Genomic DNA, 16550 nt, shown 5'->3' with positions numbered 1-16550 from the left:
AGTTAGTCAACCCAACTAACATTCCCACAAACATTGGCAGAGGCCAAGCTTGACCGATACATTTTTGATACATATTAAAAATGAAATGCCTTTCTTTTAAAATAACAGATGAAGATGAAATACAGAATAATCAGAGGTTTTTACATACAAAAACAACAACACAACATAAATTGTCCTTACTACTTACTGCCTGTATTCAGTAAATAATGTCTCGTAATAATAGTTACTTAAATGTCCCAGATCATTTCATTAGTGACCTGTAAGCACACACAGAATTTATACAGAATTCTGAAATTCAAATTAGTTTTTTAAATATTGGATTATACATTAAGCTGCCAAGAAGAGTGCACTATAAGCGCCTTTGAATACATTTAACCATATTTACACTAATTCAGCAGATTTCCCTCCATAATGAGTGCAGAAATGTGCAGATCAGTGCAGATTTCATCAGTGCCTGGTGATCAGGATAAAAACAGTGAATTCTCAGTCAGAATCAGTGCTAAGAGTATACGTGTAGGTTTGAGAGTATGAGAAGACACTAGATGTTATTTACTATGGAGTATTTTGTTTATGTTTTTTTTTTCTTTTTTCTCAGGTGTACCGTCCCACTTTGGTATGTTTCACATGGCTTGTTTAGTTCTGACTCTTTTAGTCTTTTCATATATCATTGGTTTCTTCTAGTCACTTGTTTATGCTGCGGCTTCTTCAGTCTTCACTGCCCGCTAACTAAGTCATTTCTCAGCAGGTCACTCTTGTGGTCACTCTTGTTTTGTGTCAGTGTCTTCTTGCTGTGCTGGTTTCTCAGGTTTGTGCTGATCTGTGGTATATTGCTTGTTCGTGGTGGTGGTGGTGGTGTCTTCTGCAGTTTGTTGATTGCTTGTCATGTTATGAATCTCTTGAATTTGCTGGTCTCTGTCATGCATGTTAATATCTGGTTCATAATTATTATTATTTAGTATGTTCTCGTAAATTTGTGCTGCATGACATTTCTCTGCCAACATTTCTGGTTTGCTAGAATCATTCTTATTTTCACCACTTTCCACCTGTCTGCTCAGTTTCTGCTGGTTGCGCCTCTCAGCTGTGGAGTCAGTGGCTTTTGTCGCCCCCTTATGGTATTTTTGTGCTGTTGCATGCTGAAGCCAGTGGTGCTGCAGGGTTTGACTAGCTGTCAAACGCCTTTTCGGGTTGACCTCCAGCAAAGCCCTGACTAGAGCTTTAGCCCCTGGAAAACACAGACATCAGCACTTATCATATTTCTAGATTACAGCATCTAAATTACAGAATATATGAAGGGTTAAACGGAATGAGTGGCGGCGCGTTCACACGCTGCGGCTTCTCTCATACTTAATCTGTATATCTGTATTTATGTTCTACTGTTAGTGTTATCTGTATGCACCAAGGGTCTGAGAGTAACGCAATTTCAATTCTCTGTGTGTATGTGCTGTACATGTGGAAGAATTGACAATAAAGCAGACTTGAACTTGAACTTGAACTTGAATAGTTCAACCATTAATGAAAATTCTCTCATTTACTCCACCGTTGAATAAAGCGCACAAATTGTAATGACTTGGTGCAAACTGTAATGGAGCTTCTTGAAAGAAAGTATGCCATACGAGTTTAAAAACAATATGGGATTGAGTAAATGATGATAGACTTTACTTTTTTGATTGATCTAACACTTAAATCAGTGTTATGTTTTGTATGGGGGTCAAATGCTGGAGTTCAGTATCTCACCCTCAGATACATTATCCCAGTAAGGGGACAGAAAGTGGACTTCTCCTTTCTGGATGAGACGGAATAGTTCCTCTTGATTACGATCTGGACTGCGGAACGGAGGAAACCCGCTCAGCAGGACAAACAGTATGACACCCATCGCCCAAACGTCTACTCCAACACCGTAACCTGTTCATACATAGACATATACATATGCATAGCTGAACATTTGAAATATCATGTTAAATGTTAGTGTCAGATCATGTTACTAATAGTTTTAAACCTTAGTGTTTGAGATTTTGGACAGAGAATTTACAAATGGCCTACATTTACAAGCTGTAGCTTGGGTTTTTTGTGTCCAACCAGTCCCAGCTCATCTAAATGTACAGACTTTACCTATCTCAGCAAGTATCTCTGGAGCAACATATGTAGGTGTGCCACAGACTGTGAACACTGGCTCCGTTACCACCATGGCTAATCCAAAATCAGCCAACTTCAGATTCAAGCATCCATTGCCATGACGCTGTACCTAAAGAAACAAAAAAGAGATACAATATGAGCTGAATATTATATATTATATTATACTTCTTTTTAAATACATGTCCAATTTTCAAAATGATGAATAAAGTAGCTGGTTGCAAAGTACTGCAGGTTTTTTGAGGTAATGAGCTACTTGTTCCAACGAGTGGCGCTGTAGCGCGAACAAACTTTACATCGCTGCTTTTATCCACCTTTTTCTTGTGGTAAAAATGGGCGCGGCCATTTGTAAATTCTATGGGTCTGGCTTCCGGTCTCATCTGCGTCCACTCCGTCCAGCTATTTTTAGCTGAACAAAACCGTTCGTTTTGCTGCTTGATATTGAAAGTTGGTGTGTCTTATCATATTATTTTAATGTATTATCTTAATTATGAACACACTGGTTTGTAGTGCAAACAGTTTTACCGTTTACTGCACGTTGTTATTCTCCTGGTTATTTACCTATAGCGGCTAATGAACCGGAAGTCTCACCCATATCCACGTTGAAGAAAAAGGTGGTATCCACTCTGTGTGAGAGTTGAGGGAATAATGGCATGTGCTCACCAACCAATCCTTCTCGTCGAAAAGTCCGATTCTAATAAATAGGTTAATCTTAAACAGTTTGCTCTCATATGTAGTGTTGGAAAGTCAGATCAATTTAATTTCATTGAGTTGTTTGGATGTTTTATGAAAATGAACACACTCACGAGTCCCTGTTCCTATACTATGTACGTTATTAATGATTCACCGATTCCTTATGTAGCTACCTGCAACGATTCACCGCTTGCCTATCCGATTCTCATGTTTTTAACTAGTTTGTCATTTTTCTCGTATTTAGTATTAATGTTATATAATTTGTTTCTATTATAATTTATAAAAAATGGTGGTAGTCTATGAAATGTTTAACTTTTTTGTATTGTATTCTAACGTTGTTAATGTTAAGCAGTGTTAAAACTAAAACTATTAAAAATCATTTTCAGTGACTGAAATAAAGTTGAAATGAAATAAAATATAAATAACAGATGAAAAATGTAAACTTAAAAACGAAAATGATGTTGCCTTAGCAATTAACTGAAAGTTGATTTTAAGTTGAAATAGTTAATGTTAAGTTGAATACTAAAATTACAAAAAACAACGCAACTAGAATAACTGAAATAAAAATTTAATCAATTTATAAACTGCAAAAAAAAAGATTTTTCAAAATTGTAAATAAATTAAAGCTTATTGGAGTATTTCAGTCTATTTGTTTCCATATTTCATGTTTTATATATTTTTAAATTCCTAAAATTAAAACAAAAACAGAATATATATATATATATATATAAAAAAAAAAGCTAATTCAAAATATTAAATATATTTAAATAATACTAAAATAACACTGATCTTGAGTAACTCTTACCAGTAGGTTTTCAGGTTTAATGTCTCGGTGTGCGATGCTCTTGCTGTGGATGTATTCCAGAGCCTGACTGATGTCTCTGATCATGCATGCAGCACTTGGCTCAGTAAACCTGCCGCTCTGAGTGATAGCATCAAACAGGTCTCCACCGGTCACCAGCTCCATCAGCAGGTAAACATGGGTGTCCGTGTGATGAGAACGAAACAGCTGGATGAGCCGAGGATGTTCCAGACTACGCAGCAGAGTGACCTCATTCTGAATCATGTGACCACGTCCCTGCAGTTTTGCGTTGTCCACAATCTTCATTGCGAACGTTTCAGCCAGGCCTCTCACACGGCACTCCCTGACCACCGCAAAGTTCCCGTCTCCTACCACACGGCCCATGTCATAGCAGTGCTCAATGTCCTCCAGCGACACTTCTGCCCCATCAGCCAGTAAGTTACTCTGTAAGTCTTTCTGCTCAACTGTTTCCTGCTTATTAATGTCCTGCTCCGTTATTGTCTCCAAATTAAGATCTTTATCCCGGTTTTGAGGAACAGCTGGGCTTGATTTTGTATTGGCAACATGCTTGTCTGCTTTCAGTGATCTTTGTTGTGTTTTTTCCATGTTGTTCTGAGATGAAGTACTTTTATTACTGTGGTTATTTGGCCTGTCTGGTTGAGAACATTGACTGCTTCTGATTGGAGGTATAGGAGGGCCGCATCCTCTACAGCTCCGGCAGTAAACAGCATCTCTCTTTCCTTCCTCCTTCTTTATCTCCTTCTCATCTTCTTTCTGCAGGTCGCCTCTCCTCCTCCACAGTTCTCTCTGCCTTTCTCTCTTCACCTTTTCTTTTTGCCTTCCAACAGGCTGCAAGTTGTTGACAACCGGTTGGTTTACCTGTTGATCATGTACCGTAGATAAGGACATCTCGGCTCCGGCGTCATCATCATGGAAACCACTATCTGCCTTTGTGGCCTTGGGTCTCAGGATACGCTCCCATACTCTCAGCAGGTGTTCGCAATGTTTGGGGTTTTCTGGATATAACTCATCTAGTGCTGCATGTACTTCGTCAAGAGACGGTCGGCTGTTCCCAAAGGCCAAGAAGGCATGGTCGAAGCGGAAGAAGTCGGCTAGGCTGTGGATTTCTCGCCCAGCAGGGCTAAAGAGTCGTCGTATTCGAGCGTTGTTCCAGCAGGGGAAGCCAAGCGCCTCGGACACATCTGCCATCAGCTGCTCGAATGTTTGCACAGCGCGGCGGTTTAACAGCAGAGAGATCTTCAGCACGCTCTCCTGTCCACACGGCCGCACCACGGTCACGATTCGTGGGCGCACTGGGCTTGATTTTGCGTGTCTGGCATGGTAGCCGCTCGCCCTGGGAACTCCTGCTTCCTCCCAGTGATGCACAGGGCTTTCTGAAGGCACAAAGTCTGTGGGAGGCCTTCGGGGTCTGGACCTGTGCAGGTAAGATGGAGGAGGTTGCCGAGGAGCAGCATTTGGGCATTTTGGCAGTTTAATCCTTTGATCTGGAACACATAAACATGTAAAATGAGAGGACGCAGTCTGTATTTTTAGTATACTGTTATTTTTTTGTTAGTAGAGAAATGTGTCCAAATATATGCTTTGTTCATCAAAAGCGCAGCACACAAAATTGCAATATCAGATTTTGAAGGGGGAAAAAAGCTTATGCAGGTGAATTAAAAAGGAAGTGTGCAACATTAATAATTAAGAGCAGGTGTGTATTGAGGAGCAATGCCGAGACATGCAGATTCTCAAATTGCACCTCATGCTCCAGGGGTAACGGAAAAGGATCAAATCTGATCGTGCCGGATCACTTTACTCTGGACACAGCTTGTCTTTCTTTCTTTCTTTCTTTCCCTAAACATACGTCTTAAAGTGGAAGGATGCAGGTCAGGAGCCTTTAAGAAATTGAACCCCTAAAGCAGTCAAAGATGCTGTTTCACTTTTACGTCAATACTTAGAAAGTTTTTTGAAAGGACTGTTACCAAAGCAAAGCCATTGTAAATAACTAATTAACTGTGTATATTAATTAGTAAACCTAATTTATGTTCTTGTTACTTTGCACAAAGCCCTATTGAAAGAAGTTTTTAATTTAATTTTGATTTGTGAAAATGTCTTTTATGCTGTGAAATTTTTTTTTTATTAATGACATTAAAATTATTAAATATGATTAAATATTATTATTTACTTAGTTTATTCATTGTCTGGATACATTTAATGGCAAAATAAAATAGGTTCGATAAATAAATCGTTACGAGAACAAGTCTGGATATCTTCAAATGAAGACAAGTTAATTGGTCTAGTTAAACTTTTACAGTCACTGCCCCATTTCATTGAATGTAGGCTGTTTATTTATTAATCATTCTAACTCACCTGTCAGTCCCCCTCTGGGTCTCGGTGGCTCTCGCCCCGGTCGCTGGTTCCACATCGGTGTCATTTTGTTCCATTGCTCGTAGTTCCTTCAGTATTTGTGCATCTATAAACCCATGAGTCTGATTCACTATCCATACTGTCCCAGAGATGTCCGGCGGGTTTACAAAATGGTTAAAAAGTCTGTAGCCATGATGAAATCAACGCGCACCTCTAAAGAAACTTGTCAATGTCTGTGAGGATTCGTGAAAGTTTAAAAAACAGCGCTGAATGTAAAGCTTTGAACCGGACAGTGCGCACCCAGCCAATATTCAATCAGCGTCTATCAGACATGAGGTAACACGGGGATGTCGCGAAGCCGCATCTTTTGGAAAAGCTACGAGCGCGTTACCGGATACTCCGCATCCTGCTGCAGGAGCGTCTCCCCGGTAACTCACAGAGAACTGAAACACACACACACACACACACACACAGAGACACACACACACACACACACACAGACAGACAGACAGACAGACAGACAGGAGGGAGGGGGGGTATATTAGTGAGGGGTTTTAGTGTTTCGCTGTAGTGAGGGCCCTCACAAAATATATAGGCTAACAAAAACCTACATTCGCAAGGATTATTTAGGCCTATTTTTTTTTGTTGTCTTTTTGTCTTCTAAAATGTAATGTATTATTATTAATATTAGCCTATTGCATAACATTTAGCCTATATTTAATTTCTTTTGATATTTCTGCCACCGTTGAAGTGATGTGAATATGATGTTGATCATAACTTAACATCTGAATATTTTAGTGATTGCCTTTACTAGTGAAATTAGTACAGATGCAATGAAAGAAACTGATTAAACTGAATATAATAAATCAGCCAATCAGCTGTTCCCAAATCCCTTGATATCCTTTTTTTTCTGCACACATTCTCTGCCTTACCTATAGCTACATCTATTCCACTCTATCCCCTTTATTCGTCGGCTTCCTTATTTTGGTTAAAGGTATAATTAATGTAAACTTCTCAAGACTTTGTGTTTGCAGGTCTCTCTGTATTGTCATGGTTACTGCAGCGCTGCTTTGTGTGTATGTTTGCGCTTGGCTGGCTGTGTGTGGACAGCTGTAAATGTGTTTCTGGGTTGAATCCACATGTCCATTAGAGGGCGGTGTGTGTTTGAGGGTAGCGGGGAGGAGAGGCGCGCGGAATCAGTTTGCCAGGTTTTTCTACGCCTCACACAGTGACAAAACGTGCGTGTAGTAGCCTAGCCTACTTATTTTGTTGTGATGCTAATATTTGCAAAACCATCATTATTGACATTCACTTAGGCCTACTTGTAGCAAATTGAATTTGTATTTTAATATTGGAAGGACAATTAAATGTTTAGCCCAGCAGAACGTCATGTAGATAGATTACAAGTCAAGTTAGTGTAATTGTGCATAAATACAAAAGTCGAGTTGGCCTGCATCGGTAAGCGATTTGCGTTCATTATCAGACAGTAAAGTTACTACAAAACGTGAGTAGCCTAACGTTACTATATTTTTGCATCACTTTATTATAGATTTACACTGCACAAATACATAATAAAACCCTTTGTTCTGTCTAAAAGGATAGTATATTTTGTTTTATGCATAGTTTTTTTATTGTTTACTAAAATTAGTTATTAACAGTTAGCAGACCTCCACGCTGAATTCCCGACTCTGCAAAACGATTTTAAATGCTGCCGACCAGAATCTAACAGACATGCCAACAAGAAATGTATGTATTTATAGTTAGTAGTAAAAGAGCTTGGATTTGTGACCGGTTTTGTGACTTTGTTTACCTTGATTTCATGATCTGTGTTTTGTATGTTTTAAAAGGAGGTTGACATCTCACCTCTTTCTCTAAAACTGCTCTCTCACTCACTCACTCGCTCACTCATTCATTCCCTCACTCGCTCTCTCTTTCCCCCTGTTTCTCTCCACCACCTGTTTGTGTCAAATGTCAAAACACATGAACTCTGCATACCGTGTTTAGTCACACATTTGTGTTGGGTTAGACACAGTGACAGTCCACTCAGTCTATGAGTGTGTGTTCAAATACCAAGTGTATAAGGTGAAAACCTGCATATTATAAATCATTCCAGAAGTGGCGTTGTACAACACATAAGGTTATATCATCAGTGCTTTTGAGAGAACTGGCCTATATTTTACATCATTTGGTTAATATGGATAACACAAGCTTCCAAAGTCAACGGGAAAAACTGGGAGAGCAGGAAGAGTACTTATAACAGTCAGTGAAGTGCAAATTATCTTTGATTTGCCACTTGAGTCTACAACTACAAACACTACGAACGAAAACCTTATAGTATTTTGTAAGTTTTTTTTTTACTAAAAATGACCATCTTATCATTTGTAAATTAATTTTTTTTTGTTTTGTTTTTTTGGAGCGTACAGTTCTGGAGGATATTTGTTACACAGACCTGAACATTGTCAATACTGACACACCTGCAATTTATGGGAGATTTATCTTGCATTTATAATACAATTAAGCAGTAATTTATCAAAGTCAGTTGATAATCTGCAGATTAGACAGGGTATAGTATGATTTCTATAAAGATAATGAAATATACATATCTGGGAGAGGTGACAAAGTGAAGGGTGTGAGTCTGTGTATTTGTACATGCTCAAACAGGTGCATGTTTCAAAGGATGTGTGAACGTTTCACATCATGTTCTCACAGGGGAATGATGAGTACAAACAGGGAAATCCTGGAGCGTTTCCTCCAAAAAGACCTCTAGGGAAATGAACTGGGTTTTATAGATTGTAGAGGTAGTTGTTAGTGACGTCGTTTGCCTAGTCACTTAGTGTTATTTTAGTATTATTTATATACTACTATTAAAGTATTCATTCATATTTTGAATGATCTTTTATTTTTATATGTGCAGTTTTCATTTAAATGTATGCTCTCTTAGTAATTTGTTATGTGCTTTTGTCATTTTTTTTTTTCAATTTCAGCTTTATTTTAATTACTGATAACGATTTTTAATGCTTTTAGTTTTAGTTAAAGGCTGTTATTGATCAAAAGAACCTACACCAGATGTCTAATGTTCATGAACTATAAAACAGCTACTCTCTGATAACAATCTTCAACCTAACGTTACAAATTATAAAAAATTCAAGAGTTCAGCATTAACCCCACACCTTGTTGTGTGCAATCTTATTATTCAGACCCTTCTCACAGTTGTTTGGGGAAAAACTGTTCGACATATACATGCTGAAACGATTGACCGTTTCAGACCGTGCTGCCTCACTTACAAACACTTGTAAATTCAGCCTTGCGGCTCAAAGGATGGGCTGGGGAAGAGGTTTAGCGTTACTGGTGCAATGTTTTGGTGATTATTGTGCAAACAGCAGCTGATACGGCTAGATCTTCACGGCTTCTTACTGAGCAGAACAGCCAATCAAAGAGTGTAGAGGGTGGGAAGAAAGAGTCCTCTGACATAAGGTCATGTCCTCAGAGGCTTGTAAAAGAAAGAGACACAGCGAGAGAGAGAAAGAGAGAGAGAAGAGAATAATGGCCTGACCCTGGCCCCCATATCAATCATTCCTTCCCCCGTCCACACTGCGCTCTCACTCTCCCTTTCTTGCTCTCTAAGCCACACTTTAAATGAATCAATGCATTAGATAATGCTTAGAATGTGCCTCAGTTGTAAGCACTGATCTATAAGAGAGCATTATATATATATATGTCACTTTTGATAAAAAGCATCTGCTAAATGAATGAATGCTAAATGTAAAGAACAAAATATCAAACAAAATAACTTATTTTAAACAACTGTAGTATATATTTCTCAGAAAGATATTTATTAAGTTTTTCAGTGACGAAACAATCAATATGTTGATCAAAATGATAGGGGAGCTGACTTTATACATTCACTAAAAATCAACTTCAGACCATTTGATAAAAAGTTATTGTAGATACTGGCTCAAAAAAGTAAAGTTAGATATTTTATTTTCTATAAATTTTTTAAAGTCATTTTAGTCAAGTTAACGTTAAACTGTAAAAAAAACATTACAGTACATTTTATAAAGTACATTATTACAGTACATTTAAATATAATTTTTAGCAAATCTCAAAATGAACATCCTTTTAAAATTCTAATGATGTCTAAATTCACTTGTAGCATTTAAAAGGATTTTAGTTTTGTATTGTTAATTTATTGAGACAAAATAGTATAGAATTTTAACATCAGTTATTTCTTGGTTTTTAATATATTTCTTGTCTTGTCTGTATCAGCCATAATTTTAATATAAGTCCATCCCATTTTTTTAGCGTCCAATTTTGGACCAATGCATTTACATTTATTGATTTAACAGACATTTTTAAAGTCAAATTCATATAGAAACTCTAGAGAATGTAAAATGCTTTCGAATGTCTTGCACCATCCCTTGACTTCCTCATCTTTCTTTATTCTATCTTTCACAACTGATTCTCCTACAATTCCCAATTCCCCATCTCTCCGACCCCCCTCGCGCCTGTCTGTCATCTCTCCTCTTCTCTCCTGGCATTGCTCCTCCCCCATCCACCCCCCCAAGCTTGTAGTGATGACATCACAAACAGCAGTTATAAATCAGCCAGTAAGATTGCAGGAGCTCAGTGGTGCTGTCTTACCCTCCTCACTTACTCACTCTTTCTTTCTCGCTCTCATTCCTTGCTCTTGTTTTTTCTCACTCAGATCTAAACATGGCAGACGTTTTTGTTGGCACATGGAACTTAAAGGAGAGCAAGAATTTCGATGACTACATGAAAGCCCTCGGTGAGTAAGGAGGGGGTAGATGCTGTGGATGTATGCGGTGTGTATTGCTTTACTGCTAAACATAGGGTGTGCCTTTTGATGCAAGTAAGCACATGTAAATTGGGTGTGTGTTTATAATAGCTTCAGTGTGGGAAATGTGATCTGAGGAGTATTCATTGTGCAGGTGCATGTGTGCTGCTGTGTGTGTGTGTGTGTTTAAGATGGGGTGCATGTGGTGCAGGGAAGGTCTCCCTTGATGAAGCTCACACACATATGTTCTTTCTCACACACACACACACACATACACACACACACACAGATTTATGCTACAACCACGTTTGACTGTAGAGCAACTGCTGTACTCTTGTATAAAATACAACGAGGCCTTTATTTTGCCAACTTGTTTTTTGAGCAAAAAAATTCAATACTGCCTACAGAACTTGAACTATATAGGCTATCATGACCTTGATGTTTTGTTACACAAAACATATGGAAATGTCTCTGAGATGCTTGCCGGCCATTTATTGGCCAGTTGTGTAGTATTTGTGATTTTAAAGTAGTGTTGAGTGACTTGTAGCTTAAGAGCGGAAGATGAAGGGGAAAAATCAATCAGCATGCAACTGTATGGAGATAGCAATAGAGGGAAGGAGGGAGGCAAGTGTGGTTGAGACAAAGTGGGTAGTTTTTTCTTTCGACCAACCAGTTTCAACTCCAATGAACCCTGATTTTTCGCTCTTTATCTGTGGTCAAAGAAGAGTCTGCCCTGCCTGCATTCGCACACATACACCCTCACAGTATTTGCTGAACAAATCAATACTAATTGCTGCGTTCTCCCAAAACTGCACGTGTGTTGATTTGACCATTTTGACCGTTCCAGAGTTTGGTTATTTGCAGACGTGTTCATTCGTGACTAACCCCTGAAAATATATATATGCAATCTTTGTTTAATTATTACTATTCTGCCCTTAAGCTATGCAGATGATCTTTCTTCATTTGCATTTTCTCTAATAAATTGCAGTCCTTTTTAGAATGATTTTTTTAATTTTAAATTGATTAGAAAATATATTTAATATTTAAAGACTATTTAATAAAATCCTTTAGATATTTTTTTACTTAAAAAAAAAAAATTAAGGATCTTAGAAATTTAATTATAAAAGTTTGTTTTCAGCTTATTTAGAGTATATGACCAACTTTTAAAAGTAACTTTGGCTCTTCAAAATATTTCGTTTTTTTTAAATTTTTTTTATTAAGCCCCTCGGAAATGTTTAACATTTGTAAAATGTAAATATTTTATATATGATTTAATATACTTAATATCATTTTTAACTAATTTACAGTACACACCAAATTGTCTTTGGTTCTTGATGTTGTCCATGTGAATTCTTCTGCATGTGAATAGTAGAAATGGCTTCATACCTCTTCTAAAGTGTGTGTTATGTTTATTTATCAGGCGTGGGCTTTGCCACGCGTCAGGTTGGCAGTATGACCAAACCCACGACCATCATCTCCATGGAGGGCGATGTCATCACACTTAAGACTGTCAGCACATTCAAAACCACAGAAATCAATTTCAAACTGGGAGAGGAATTTGATGAGACCACTGCAGATGACCGCAAAGTTAAGGTAATATGTGCACAGAGCATACATTAGTCCCACTTTCAGTAGTCCTGTGCTTTGAGATTGCTAAAGGCATGCAGAATTTCATGCCTGACACATTGTGAATTGGGTGAAAGGTGTTGAACACAATAGGGTTTTGTTGGTGGGATACAAGGGTTTCTTAGAAGGCCCAATGGGAGACTGACCTATCCCGTGACATTCCTCGGGTCAATCATTAATTGTGAACATAGAAACGACACTCATCGCTGCTCCCGGGTAGCAAGAGAAAAAAATGAGACCAAGTAAGAACTGTTTGTCTTATTACCTTTACCCTGTTGTTTCTGTTTGTCCATCAGTCCATGGTAACTTTAGACGGAGGCAAATTGGTTCATGTTCAGAAATGGGATGGTAAAGAGACGAGCCTGCTCCGAGAAGTCAATGACAACAGCCTAACTCTGGTTAGTATTGTGTGCACTTACAGTAAGTGCCTCTTTGGCTGGGAACAAAATTATAAGAACAGTCAGCAAGAGCTAAACATGTTCTGCTGCCCATTTAGTAATTACTTATGCCAATATTTATGGGTGTTTGACTGAATGAATATATATCAACAGGCCAACCTCTCTCTTTTATCAACAGACATTGACACTTGGCGACGTTGTCTCCACACGACACTATTTAAAGGCAGAATAAAGGGAAACCTCAGTCACAACCCGTCCTCATCAATGGTTATGTACATTTCCAGTGGTTTTTCTGTGGTGTTCATCCGTTTCATTTGCACCGTTCCTCAAACGCTGAATAAAATTCCAACTTCATAGCTCCAGATCCGTATTTGAGCTTGTATTCTGGGCGTGTGATATGCTTCTCCAGTCAGTGTTATGGCTTATGCCTTTGGTGTACAATAAATGACATTTGCTCCAAACTGACCTTGTGCAATTTATTGTCAACATTTCCATCAAGTGCTCCAGTGCTGTGCCATGTGTTACACACTGTTATATTTCCGTGAGGTCCTTCTAATTTAAGCGTGTTCCAGTGTCTGCTGGGTGACGTGCATGTGTTCTAAATCAAGCGACTGGGCCTTGTGTCTGTGTGTTTCTGGGTGAAAGGCCATTCGGAGGTTGCGCAGTGAACCTTTTAACCTTCACACATGAATCCAGTCACTTTTAATGGTCAAACTTGTAATATTAACAAAAAAATACATTCCAAAATCGATCAGATACATTTAATCTTGATATAGATGCAAAAAAAAAAAACAGTTCTTGCACAAGCTTGTACTTGCATATCGCAACTGTTTTGCAAACCAAAAGAATCACTTTGTCTTATGTTTGTGCTTCTTGTGTTTTTTCTTCTTTTCTGAATGTGTGTGTGAATGCCGTGGCTGTTTGGCATCTTCATCGCTGCTATCGGATGAAGAGCTGTCTCTTTTCTTCTCTTTCTTCTTCTTTTCTTTCTTTGCCTTCTTTTCCTGCAGGAAAAATGCAAAGAGGCGTCATGAGCTTGCAAATGAAAGGCAGATCAAGACGTCTGCAATAGGGAACTATTGCAGAAGTTGGCAACAAGTAAAACGGGCAGGGTTACACAACCGCTTGCAGGCAGCATGTCATCTGGCACAATACTTTTGCTGTCAAAGGGGTGTGTCTGTACCTTTTTACGTTTCTGGGGCTCTGATTGGGTTTGCTGACTGGTCTGTGGCGGCTGCTGCTCCTCCTCTTCTTCTTCTGGCACTAAACTGTACTGCAGTCCAGGCTGGGAGAAGCAGTCCTTTGCAAAGTGACCTTGCATACAAACAGACATACAGATCATTATGACATAAACACTGTCATAACAGGTGCTCAGGGATTAACAGTACAATCTGCAAGTAAAGACAATGAACATGAGATCTAAAACTGACATTCAATGTATCACAATTTCCACAAAAGTATTAAGCAATACAACTTTTCAACATTAATAGTATTAAGAAATATTTCTTGAGCACCAAATCAGCATAGTAGAATGATTTCTGAAGGGCGATGTGGCACTGGAGTAATGTCTGTAATAGGGACAAGGCAAGGGTCTAATGTACACTGGAACTGGGTCAGATTGACATAACCTGGAGGATCATACCTCTGCAGCCACACTTTTTGCATGTGGTGTTGAGCACAGCCTCCAGCGTGATCTTCTGCCCAGTATGATCTCTAAACTGTCTCCTGCGACGTTCGTCCTGTCTGTGTGAATATTTATTTATGCACAATTTGGTATGGTTATGAATTACCTTAGACAGCCTCTTATGAGTACAGGGTTTGGTTTGCTCATTTGGTTGCACTCATGCACCATAAAACCACTTACTCTGCTATAACATTGTTGGGGTCTAGGTCCCGCCCAGTGTCTTGATTGACAGATTTCATAGAGAATGACAGTTTTACTTTATCATCTTTCATCTGTTAGTGGATGGAAATCAAAAAGCATGATTAAAATCCTGAATCTGAATTAGAAGAACACTAAACCAATGTTTAATCAGTGCATAAATTTCACTTTTAGTGCAATGATAATATGTTGGTAATGGTATAAAACAACATTTTTATTGTTGTATTTGCGTACATGCAAATTGAATGTACCTCTCTGCCAATGACTTTTATCCACACTTGTTCCCCTACATCAACAATTTCAGCTGGGTTATCCACCCGACAGGACGACATCTCACTCTTATGAACCAGACCTGATGATGCAAACACAAATAAACATAAAAATATGTGTGTATTCATCTTCCTTTAAACAACAACATCTTGATAACTCTCCAACTTTACCTTGTTTTTTGTATCCTGGAATCTTAACAAAAGCACCATATGTTGTAACAGAAACTACCTAAGTAAATAAGAAAACAAGAGGGTGATTAAATCAGTAAGATGACATATTATATGATTTTATATTCTGCATATAGGAATTTAAATCTAACCTCTCCCTTCAGAATGCTGTACATTGGTGGCAGTCCATCCAGACCAGCTGGCTCTCTCATCCCCTCCTCTGCCATTACACCTGCAGAGAGGTACACGTATGGTTTGCCATCTGTCTGTAACTGGTTCTTTAACTGGAGCATAAAACAAATCCAGTCTGACCACTGCATCTAAACATGCCATCATTAGTGTTCATGCAACTCATGCCTGATGAGAATATGCCAAGATCAATGAACTTACCCGATGGGATCAGGTCTAGGACAGTTTACTGTAATTTGAAAAAAATCTATAAGAGGACTGCAATATGCACGTGCTAAATTATCGCAGTTTCAATTACAAAAATCATTATCCAATAAAAAAGGTCAAATGTAAATACTGAGAGCGTCGTTACTATTTAAGACGCTACAAAACATCCCAACGCAAAACGTAAATACATTTAGAGCAGTACGTTCCCCTTGTTTGGATGAAGCAAGAGTTCCGTGAGTGCGTTGTCTTCTTCTTCTTCTTCTTTTGGTTTTATGGCGGGCTTTACTGACTATAAGCACATTTGCATCTTCCTTATTTATATTCCTGTCTGTCCCTTTGCTTGTAATTTCCCGTTCATTGATGTTTCCATCAGTTATTTTGTTTCCTTGATCATTTTGGATTTTCTTCACTGCTTGTGCATAAGATACATTGTGAACTGATTTATACTTCATTGCTTCCATTGCTTGTTTTTGTGCTATACACCCAAGATATGCAGCACTATGAGAGCCTCCACAATTACAACATTTAGGTCCAACTATATCTCCACATTCTCCATAGTCATGTTCCCCTCCACATTTGCAACATCTTTTCTTTCCTTTACATACTTCTGCCACATGTCCTAACCGTTGACAATTGAAGCATCTCAATGCAGGCTTTATGTAAGGGCGCACAGGGTAGCTCATGAATCCGATTTTAACATTTACTGGTAGAATTTTCTCATTCATACCTATCACTACAGTTGTACTCATTTCTCTTTTCCCATTCCTATTTGATGTCAACCGTTTAACCTCTGTTACCTTTATGCCTGTAATCTGATTTCTTAGTACCTCATCAGTTAGTGACAATGGAACCCCATATATCACCCCTTTAATTCCGTTCTCTTCACCTGGCACATTGCATTTCACTCCTATTCCTCCCAATTCTTTTATCTTAATAGCCATCTCTTGTTGCTTTTTGTTCAAACAGAACACAAGCACTCGATTGTTTGATAGGTATTTTGCAGATTTAATGTTTCCCAATG

General features: G+C 38.4%; 3 protein-coding genes across 5 annotated transcripts; 1 reads left to right on the top strand and 2 right to left on the bottom strand.

The window, feature by feature from the left end:
- Positions 1 to 94: 94 nt before the first annotated feature.
- Positions 95 to 6418, bottom strand: LOC107669321 (serine/threonine-protein kinase DCLK3-like). Its single transcript, XM_016461494.1, has 5 exons — positions 5999 to 6418; positions 3629 to 5130; positions 2110 to 2242; positions 1735 to 1902; positions 95 to 1222 (listed from the first exon to the last, which is right to left on the bottom strand). Exons 1-5 carry the CDS (start codon positions 6060 to 6062, stop codon positions 759 to 761), a joined length of 2331 nt encoding a protein of 776 aa, XP_016316980.1. The 5' UTR covers positions 6063 to 6418; the 3' UTR covers positions 95 to 758.
- Positions 6419 to 7415: 997 nt separating this feature from the next.
- LOC107669374 (fatty acid-binding protein, heart-like) lies at positions 7416 to 13275 on the top strand. The gene is made up of 5 exons (XM_016461574.1): positions 7416 to 7499; positions 10701 to 10781; positions 12211 to 12383; positions 12713 to 12814; positions 12993 to 13275. Exons 2-5 carry the CDS (start codon positions 10709 to 10711, stop codon positions 13044 to 13046), a joined length of 402 nt encoding a protein of 133 aa, XP_016317060.1. The 5' UTR covers positions 7416 to 7499; positions 10701 to 10708; the 3' UTR covers positions 13047 to 13275.
- Positions 13276 to 13329: 54 nt separating this feature from the next.
- LOC107669359 (nucleolar protein of 40 kDa-like) lies at positions 13330 to 15798 on the bottom strand. Of its 3 annotated transcripts, XM_016461561.1 has the most exons (9): positions 15718 to 15781; positions 15524 to 15551; positions 15286 to 15365; positions 15137 to 15194; positions 14948 to 15048; positions 14679 to 14770; positions 14457 to 14557; positions 13998 to 14128; positions 13330 to 13818 (listed from the first exon to the last, which is right to left on the bottom strand). In XM_016461561.1, the coding sequence occupies exons 3-9, from the start codon at positions 15358 to 15360 to the stop codon at positions 13663 to 13665; spliced, it is 714 nt and encodes a 237-aa protein (XP_016317047.1). In that variant the 5' UTR covers positions 15361 to 15365; positions 15524 to 15551; positions 15718 to 15781; the 3' UTR covers positions 13330 to 13662. The 3 variants fall into 3 exon arrangements, with proteins under 3 accessions (XP_016317047.1, XP_016317038.1, XP_016317030.1); XM_016461552.1 differs by having other exon boundaries at positions 15286 to 15417; positions 15524 to 15798; XM_016461544.1 differs by having other exon boundaries at positions 15524 to 15797.
- Between the last annotated feature and the right edge of the window lie 752 nt (positions 15799 to 16550).

The sequence above is a fragment of the Sinocyclocheilus anshuiensis genome, unplaced genomic scaffold (assembly GCF_001515605.1).
Source record: "Sinocyclocheilus anshuiensis isolate Anshui unplaced genomic scaffold, SAMN03320099.WGS_v1.1 scaffold253, whole genome shotgun sequence".
Lineage (NCBI taxonomy): Eukaryota > Metazoa > Chordata > Actinopteri > Cypriniformes > Cyprinidae > Sinocyclocheilus > Sinocyclocheilus anshuiensis.
The sequence above is the reverse complement of the archived record's forward strand: the minus strand, read 5'-3'. Positions and strand labels throughout refer to the sequence as shown.

Bases quoted from the DNA above. Each gene is read 5' to 3' on its own strand.
- LOC107669321 (XM_016461494.1), bottom strand. From the start codon at position 6,062: ATGACACCGATGTGGAACCAGCGACCGGGGCGAGAGCCACCGAGACCC. The intron at 2,243-3,628 runs GTAAGAGTTACT...TTGTTTCTTTAG, and splicing joins TTAAACCTGAAAACCTACTG to GTACAGCGTCATGGCAATGG. The intron at 1,903-2,109 runs GTAAAGTCTGTA...ATGTATGAACAG, and splicing joins AGAGATACTTGCTGAGATAG to GTTACGGTGTTGGAGTAGAC.
- LOC107669374 (XM_016461574.1), top strand. From the start codon at position 10,709: ATGGCAGACGTTTTTGTTGGCACATGGAACTTAAAGGAGAGCAAGAAT. The intron at 12,384-12,712 runs GTAATATGTGCA...TTTGTCCATCAG, and splicing joins CAGATGACCGCAAAGTTAAG to TCCATGGTAACTTTAGACGG. The intron at 12,815-12,992 runs GTTAGTATTGTG...TTTTATCAACAG, and splicing joins ATGACAACAGCCTAACTCTG to ACATTGACACTTGGCGACGT.
- LOC107669359 (XM_016461552.1), bottom strand. From the start codon at position 15,360: ATGGCAGAGGAGGGGATGAGAGAGCCAGCTGGTCTGGATGGACTGCCA. The intron at 15,195-15,285 runs GTTAGATTTAAA...TTATTTACTTAG, and splicing joins ACAGCATTCTGAAGGGAGAG to GTAGTTTCTGTTACAACATA. The intron at 14,558-14,678 runs GTAAGTGGTTTT...ATATTCACACAG, and splicing joins CCCAACAATGTTATAGCAGA to ACAGGACGAACGTCGCAGGA.